Source organism: Raphanus sativus, chromosome 9, assembly GCF_000801105.2.
Source record: "Raphanus sativus cultivar WK10039 chromosome 9, ASM80110v3, whole genome shotgun sequence".
NCBI lineage: Eukaryota > Viridiplantae > Streptophyta > Magnoliopsida > Brassicales > Brassicaceae > Raphanus > Raphanus sativus.
In genome coordinates, this window is record NC_079519.1 from 13,092,994 (window position 1) to 13,101,658 (window position 8,665).

General features: G+C 44.5%; 1 protein-coding gene and 1 non-coding gene across 2 annotated transcripts; one reads left to right on the plus strand and one right to left on the minus strand.

Moving 5' to 3' along the window:
• Positions 1-523: 523 nt before the first annotated feature.
• On the minus strand, positions 524-1,468 carry LOC130500064 (uncharacterized). The gene has a single exon (XM_056994763.1). It carries the CDS (start codon positions 1,466-1,468, stop codon positions 524-526), a length of 945 nt encoding a protein of 314 aa, XP_056850743.1.
• Positions 1,469-7,606: 6,138 nt separating this feature from the next.
• Positions 7,607-7,713, plus strand: LOC130500506 (small nucleolar RNA R71). Its single transcript, XR_008939128.1, has one exon. It is a non-coding gene; the product is annotated as a small nucleolar RNA R71 (small nucleolar RNA).
• Positions 7,714-8,665: the final 952 nt, after the last annotated feature.

Here is an 8,665-nt window from a genome sequence, read left to right on the forward strand (position 1 = left end):
AACACATCCATGAAACTCATCAGCTCGTGACCAGCTGTTGCGTCGCGATGTGAGGCAGAGGGAAAGGATCTTTAGGACAAGACTTATTAAGGTCCGTGTAATCGATACAGACTCTCCACTTCCCATTCTTCTTCCTGACGACCACCACATTGGCTAGCCATTCCGGGTATTGCACCTCTCGTATGAATCCAGCATCTAGTAGGTTCTTGACCTCTTTGTTGATTATCTCGTCCCTTTCAGGAGCGAATTTTCTTCTCTTCAGTCTGACAGGAGGATGCATTGGATCCATCTTGAGTTGATGAATGATAACATCGGGATCAATTCCAGGCATGTCTTCGTGAGACCAGGCAAAGCAATCGGAGTTGGATCTTAAGAAATCGACCAGTCTCCTTCTCAAGCTTTCCGGAAGCTTGGAACCTATCTTTAAGTTTCGACTTGAGTTCCCTTCCGTGAGCGGGACATCATCCATTTCTTCCACTTCCGGTTGTTCGGTATGTGGGGCCGGAAGCTTCTTCTGTAATTGCTATAAGACATGAGTCTTTCCCCTAAGGGTAGTCTGATAGCAAGACCTAGCATTCTCTTGATCCCCCTTGACCGCTCTGATGTCCCAAGGGGTTGGGAACTTGACCAGCTGGTGCAAAGTTGAAGGTACGGCTCCCATGTCATGGATCCAAGGTCTTCCCAATATCACATTGTATGATGAGGGGCAGTCGAAGACCAGCAACTTCGTGGCTTGGTTTACCCCTTCGGCATACACGAGAAGAAGGACCTCTCCTAAGGTTTGTTTGACTTCTCCACTGAAGCCTACGAGGGGGGTTGCCTTTCTGGTTAGAGTTGTAGGTTCCAAACCCAGGTCGGCGAAGGCCGAATAGAAGATTATGTTGCTGGAGCTCCTATTATCTACTAGTATCCGCTTGACCAGGCAGTTTGCTATGGTAAGTGAAATGACGAGTGCGTCATGATGAGGGGTGAGAACCTTCTCCTGCTCCCTTGCAGTGAAACTGATCTCATTTGTTCCAAGGAGTAGGCGCTTGGGACCCTCGGCCTCTTGGCCGTTCCTGGCATTGCGAGTACTTTTCTTGGCTGCGGCACTGCTAATTCTGCCTACCTCTGATCCGCCTGTGATGACGTGGATCACCTTGTCTTGCTGTGGTGGCAATGCAGGAGCTGTCTCGATAGGGAGACTGGGACCTTCTTTATTTAGAAGGTTCTTGGCTTTATCCGAGAAGAACTCCTGTAGATAGCCTTTCTTGAGGAGCTCGGCGACTTCCATCTTTAGGGCTATGCAATCCTCCGTAGTATGACCATGATCACTATGGAACTCGCACCATTGCTTGGGATTTTGATTAGCCTCCGCGGCCTTCATCTTAGGAGGCCACTTGACTTGAGGACCCATTTGTCGTAAGACACCGATCAGCTCTGCTTTGGATATCGCGAGATGGGAGATGTCAGGCCAAGTAGACACCATCATCCCTTCGGATCAAGGCAAAGGTCCCCCTAGCGGGACTTAGAGTGAGAAGGCTCGTCGCGGTCACTCCTTGTAGGCTTTGATGACTTCTGATCATACTTCGGACCGGCTTTAGCCCTACTAGCGACATCTTCTTCCCATCTTACTTGAGCCCAAGCACGAGACAGCACGTCTTCCATAATCATGCACTTGTATTTGATCAGCTCCTTGTAAAGGTCTCCCTCTGGAAGTAGACCCCTCTTGAAGGCTGAGATAGCCGTATAACGTTGCACTCAGGAATAGCTACCTTCGCTTGGTTGAAGCGAGCTATGTAAGAACGAAGGGGCTTATTCCTATGCTGGAGGATCTCATAGAGATCATCCGAGTTCTTCTCTAGGTCACGGCTGCTAGCGAACTGCTCCACAAACTTATCGCTAAGGGCTGCAAAGGATTTGATGGATTTGGTGGGCAGGTTGATATACCACTGAAGAGCGGGGCCGGTCAAGGTCGATCCGAATCCTTTGCACATGGTAGCTTTCCATGCATCCCGAGGGATTGCTACTGCTAGCATGTGTTGCTTGTACTAAGCAATGTGATTGTCGGGATCCCCAGTACTTTCGTACATCTTTATGCTTGGGAAAGAGAACTTTCGCGGCGTCTCCACTAAAGCAATCTCTTCCACGAAAGGTGTATCGGAGTAGGACCCCTGATTTCTTCTTCGAATAGGAGGAGCTGCCCCTGGGAGCCTTTCTACCATAGATTAAATGGTGTCGAACCTTTCGGAGACCACTCTTTCTAAGTAGGCTGCTAGGACTGGATCTGAGATCTCGGGATCATCTGGTGAATACTCCTCGTCCTCCGTATCGGAATCGCTATCTACTTGTACTCGGGCCCTATCGTTCGCGGCTCCTCGGCTTTCGGGTTTGTCTTGGGTTGAGGCGGGTCGACAAGGTACCTCTTCACTGTCGCGCGGAGTGTAGAGTTAAGCCATGGGTCGTACCTTAGTTTGGAACCGCTTTCGCTTGTTGCTAGCTTCACCGAGGGTATGGTTCTCTTATCGGAGGACAAGATTCTCCGCCTCTATGGCGTCTAGCTTCTCGGCGCTTTGCTGTAGTTGCTTGGAGTGCTCTCCAAGTTGGTCTTTTAGGGTTTGAACTTCAAGGAGAAGTTTGGGACCTCCGGGTGTTGTCTCCCGAGCTTTGTGAAGATCGGTAACCTGACTCTGAAGAAACTCGAGCTTGTTGAGGAGCTCGATCTTTCTCGGAGTCATCACCGTCTGGTTAGCATCGTCCTCTAATGCCATCGTCACATAGTTGGATCACCCCCCTCCCTCTAGCGTCAAACTGTTACGGTATTTTTGTGTAAGATCGTTTAAGTGCTACGGAACACTAGAGGATTTGTATGAAAGCAAGAGAAATCGTAAACTAGAAGATGTTATTGAGTGTTTTGGTCGGGACTACATTGTTTGGGTGTATAAACCCTAGTTCTAGTCGCCTAAACTCTAATCTTCTAGTCTCCAAAAGTCGATCCCTTATTCTAGGGTTTGGGCTATCCTTTTATAGTTGTAGATGTCGGCTTCAAGTAATAGAACTCTTCCATAATCAGAAAATGGAAGTTTCTCCTTAGGTAGAAAACTTCTATTTTACTCCAAGGGGTCGGTCCAATCTAGGGGTCGGACCCAAGGCAGGGGTCAGTTCCTGGTTTCTTCTTGAGCAAGGGTCCGGAAGTCGAGGACCTAGCCGGAAGCTGGAGAAAACTCATGTCTGGATATTTTTCCCCAACAGTCCCATTTCTGCTCGCTGGGCGAGCAGACTCGCATTCTTCTCACCGGGCGACCAGACTCGCGTTCTGCTCGCCGGGCGACCAGACTCGCGTTCTGCTCGCCGGGCGACCAGACTCGCGTTCTGCTCGCCGGGCGACCAGACTCGCGTTCTGCTCGCCGGGCTGCTGGTCGTTCGGCGAGTACGGCCAATTCTTCGTATAACCGTCCTGGCACTAGTCCAGTCTATACTTTGCATCCTTGCTTGAAGCTTCGCAGTACGAATCTTTAAAATCATGAACGTAAGACTCCCGTTCCGTTTCGATCGGAATCGTCGAGGAAGATTCGGAAAACCGCGAAATGTTCGATTAACGGAAAGATTTTCAATTCATCGTACAAAACGATGGCGGTTATCTTAAAACACCAATCATCTCAACTATACGAGGAATTGGGAATCTTTCGGAAAATCGATATCATGACAAGATTACTTTCTGGAAAAATCGTAAAAACGTCCAAGGTCTAAAGAACGGCCCGAAAGGGTCCGAACACGACCAAACGGCCCGTTTACGATTTTTTAAATCTAATTCGAGATAAGTATGACGGTTTGTGTTTATCTTTACATAACAAGATAAATGTCAAGTTTCCAAAAGATAAATGTCAAGTTTTCCGAAGATAAATGCGAAGTTTCCCGATAGACATGAAGATCTATGAAAATGGAATAGCCCGATTCGCGAGAGATCTGGCCCAAAGGAAGGATAGACCGTCTTAAGGAGGAGTATATAAGAAAGCTTGGGGCAAGGAGCAGAGGGAACATCATCAAAATTTCTCTAGAGCAACTTAGGCATTTTTATTTCCGTTTTTACTAGCGAGCTGCGACTCAACTAGGTTAGATTTAGGTTGCTAGACTAGCGAACTGACCGACAGCTCTCGTAGCCGACGTCTTTACCTGTTGTCCAAACGCTCAAACGTGAATTCGGAAATAAGATCATCTTTGCTCTTTTCTTTTTCCCTTACGATTTTAATACGAACTTCTCGATATATTGATTGTCTTGTGCGTGGCCCCGCAGATATCCGGGACCTTCAGGAGAAGTTAGGTTTACTTAACTTTCCTCCGTTTATTATTCACTAAAATCGACAGTGTGAATTTCGATTCCCACATTTGATAGACGTTTTCCGTGGGTAGGGAGTCATCAATTGGAACATCATCTTCAACTCTAATTCGGGAAAGGTGGTCAGCTACTCTGTTTTCTACTCCTCTTTTATCCTTTATTTCGATATCAAATTCTTGCAGGAGCAGGATCCATCTCAAAAGTCTTGGTTTTGCATCTTTCTTTTGCATTAAGTATTTCAAGGCAGCGTGATCAGTATGCACAACTACTTTCGAGCCAACTAAGTAGGGACGAAATTTTTTGAAAGCAAAAACAACTGCTAGTAACTCTTTTTCGGTCGTCGCATAGTTTCTTTGCGCATCATCTAGAGTCTTACTAGCATAGCAGATAACATGTAGCTTCTTATCCTTTTTCTGCCCAAGTACTGCACCTACAGCAAAATCGCTTGCATCGCACATTATTTCGAAAGGTAAATTCCAATATGGAGCTTGCACAATGGGAACAATCACTAGAGCTGTCTTAATCTCTTCAAAAGCTTTTAAGCACTCAGGAGTGAAGTTGAATTTGACTTCTTTGCACAGGAGAGATGTAAGGGGTCTGGCTATTTTGCTAAAATCTTTTATGAATCTCTTGTAGAATCCAGCATGTCCCAAAAAACTTCTTACAGCTTTGACATTGGTGGGTGTTGGCAAACCTGTCATCACCTCTATTTTAGCTCTGTCCACCTCGATACCGGCTGCTGATACCTTGTGGCCTATAACAATCCCATCGTTAACGATAAATGACATTTTTCCCAATTTAGAACAAGGTTTTCTCCTCACATCTAGCTAATACCTTGGACAAATTGTTGAGGCATGATGTAAAATCAGACCCATACACCGAGAAATCATCCATGGATACTTCCATGAAATCCTCGATCATATCTGTGAAGATGGACATCATACATCTCTGGAAAGTAGCATGAGCATTACAAAGCCCAAAGGGCATTCTGCGGTAAGCGAATGTACCATATGGACAAGTGAATGTGGTCTTTTCCTGATCGTCAGGATGGATAGGGATTTGGAAAAATCCTGAGTAACCGTCGAGAAAACCGTAGTATTGACGATTCACTAATCTTTCAAGAATTTGGTCAATGAAGGGCAGAGGAAAATGATCCTTCTTAGTGGTGGCATTTAAATTTATGTAATCGATACACATTCGATGTCCAGTGATAGTTCTCATGGGAATGAGTTCATCTTTATCGTTCTTTACCACTGTAATACCTCTTTTCTTTGGTACAACATGCACCGGGCTTACCCAGTTGCTATCCGAAATCGGATAAATGATTCCGGCATCTAGTAGTTTAATAATTTCTTTCTTAACTACTTCTTTCAGATTCGGGTCTAGCCTCCTTTGGTGTTCTATTGATGATTTCGATTCATCGTCTAAGTGAATGCGGTGCATGCAAAGATCTGGAGAGATACCAGGAATGTCTTCGAGAGAAAACCCGAGAGCTTTCCGGTGCTTGCGCAATTTGTTTAATAACAATGCAAGTTCTTCATTACTCATATTAGCATTGACGATTATGGGATATGAGTCATTATATAGAAAGGTGTATTTGAGTCCAGCTGGTAATTGTTTTAATTCGACCTTAGGCACTTTTTCTGAGATGGTTGTCGATCGATGGTACATTGTAGATTTTCGACGTCGGTTTTTGAGTCGTCGTTTTCCTCTTTGTAAACATTTGTGATTTCCTCGCTTGCGTTCATCAACCGTGTAAAAATTCGTAAGTTCTAATATCTATGCTAAACATGTCTTTTCCAGTGATAGAAAGGTTATTTTCTAGGGGGTCATCTGAGCTTAGATCCTCGAAGGATTCTTCAGCTAACTCAAAGATGTCATCCATAGAGAATGCTTGATTATCGAGTAGGGGACACTTGATTAATTTTTCCTTTTCAAAAGTCATTGGAATTATCGCGCCAGCTGTGGCTAGAAAAGGTCTTCCTAAAATAAGGGGATCCTTTGGTTCTTGCTCGTATTTTAGCACAACAAAGTCCGTAGGTATATGACAGTTATTTATCTTTATAGGTACATCCTCAAGTAGTCCTTCCGGTACTCGAACGGATCTATCAGAAAGAACCAGGGTTATTCGGGTTGGTTTAAATTCGTCAAACCCGAGGGATATAGCAACAGAGTAAGGCATCAGGTTGACGCTGGAGCCTAGATCGCAAAGTGATCTATCAAATCGTTTTTATCGTTTATGTTGCAATCTAAAACGAAGCTACCAGGGTCGTCTTTTAATTGGTGTTTTGCCTTGGATCATTACACTTACATCTTGTGAAACCGTCATGACACTGTGTTCCGACGATGGAAAACTCTTGGATACCATGTCTTTCACATATTTCTTAATGGGAGGTGAGACTTTCATGGCATCACTCAGCGGCATTTCAACTGTGATGTTGTCAAAAAATTTCTTGCAAATTGCTTTATCCATTTCTCGTTTTGTCTGCGACTTGTTGGGAGGGAAGGGAGGTAAAGTTCTTTACACTCTCTCTATTACCGGTTCGATGGGTGCGTTCTCGGTGTAGTAGGTGTAGTACGTCGATCGATGTTTTCATCACCACGTCGATCGATGTAGTTACCCTGCCGTCGATCGATATCTTGTTTACTTCGTCGATCGATGGATGCATCTTGCTTTTCCTTTTCGCTGAGGTTAATCGGTTCAGAATCATTGAGAGTTCTTGAGCCACTTTTTCGGTTCTCTCGCTCTCAGCGAGTTCACCATTGGTAGCGCTTTCTCTTGTAATTGGAACAAGGCGTTTCCCGCTCCTTAGAAGTACAGCGCAGACTTGACAAACCCATCGTCATGCGAAACTCGGCTATCCAAATTTTTGACATGAATCAACATCCACAGCCGTCTTCTGCTGGCATTTCAAAACTTCTTCTATCATAGATTCCACCTTGTTCTTATGAGTCTGTTCTGTCTCGTGACTCCTTGTAGACCTCATGTTTCTCTGCAGATCAGCAAGTCTTTGTTCGCAAGAGACAATCTCATCGATGAGGTATACATGCTCTTCTTCATCTCTTTCAAGCGAAAAGGTCTCGGATATCCAATCTCCGTTCAAATTATCCATCTTCCTCCTCCTGAGATCTGTTTTCTTGGTACTAGTGCTAGTAGCAACATTTTCAATTAGTCTCGTAGCTTCTTCAGGACTCCTAGTTTTGAAGTTCCCTTGACTTGCAGCATCCAGAGTCGTTTGGTATTCCCAATCGAGACCTTTGAAGAAAATATTAAGTAGTTGAATCTTGGAAAATCCATGGTGAGGGCAATCTCTCTGGTAGGCTCTAAATCTCACCCAAGATGCCTTAAAAGCTTCAGTAGTACCTTGAGAGAAATTATAGATCTTATTCCTAAATTCTTCGGTTCGTGCGTCATCGAAGAAGTTGTTGAGAAAGGCGCTTTTTATATCATTCCAGCAGGTCAGAGATCCTGGCGGCAACTGCTTCAGTCAGTAAGTCTCATCTCCGGCAAGAGAATGCGGGAAAAGCTTGCAGAATAAGTAATCTTCAGAGACTCCATGCATCTTGATGTTGGACACGAGGTCCTCAAGTTCTTTGATGTGGTCTGTGGAATTTTCATGAGGAAGACCACGAAAGGGGTGTTGACTCACTAGAGAAAAATATTTTTTAATTCAAAGTCTTTCCTCTGAATTGCTGGTAGGCGGATCGCAGACCTGTTGGTATAGAACGGGTCAGGTCTGTTGTAATCACCGACTTGGTGATGCTCCAGCCCAGCATTTAAAACAACAGCTATTCCAACAGGAATTGCAGCTCTATATCTATAACTAATTTGGTCTGATGTGTTGCATACTCGACCCTTTGGATCTCTTCGAAATACTTCTCCTATATTGAAATTTGTAAGCACAGACTTGCCTGATTCCAGTTGGTAGGTGTCGACCGATTTTTGTAGTCGCGCGTCGATCGGTTTTTGTGTATCCTCGACGATCAATTTCAGCAGGAAAGTGTCGATCACTTTGTTTGTCGATGCGCCGCTCGATGTGTTCATCATCTTGTCGATCGATGCTCGGGCGAAACTTGTGTTCTTCTCCTAAAGTACCTCTGTCAGCAGGGAAAGAAGAAAAACTTTTAAGCAAACAGAAAGTAAAATCTAGACTATATTCTAAACTTAATCTAATGTTAATAAGAAAGAGTCCCCGGCAGCGCCAAATTTGATATGTGCTCAAATTACCCTAGAACAACTTTACTCTCATCAAAAGAGGTCAAGTTGTAGTACTTAGGGATCGAATCCGCAGAGACTCTTGGATTACACAATAGATCTTATAGTTTTCCAAATAAATCTAGATTGAATAG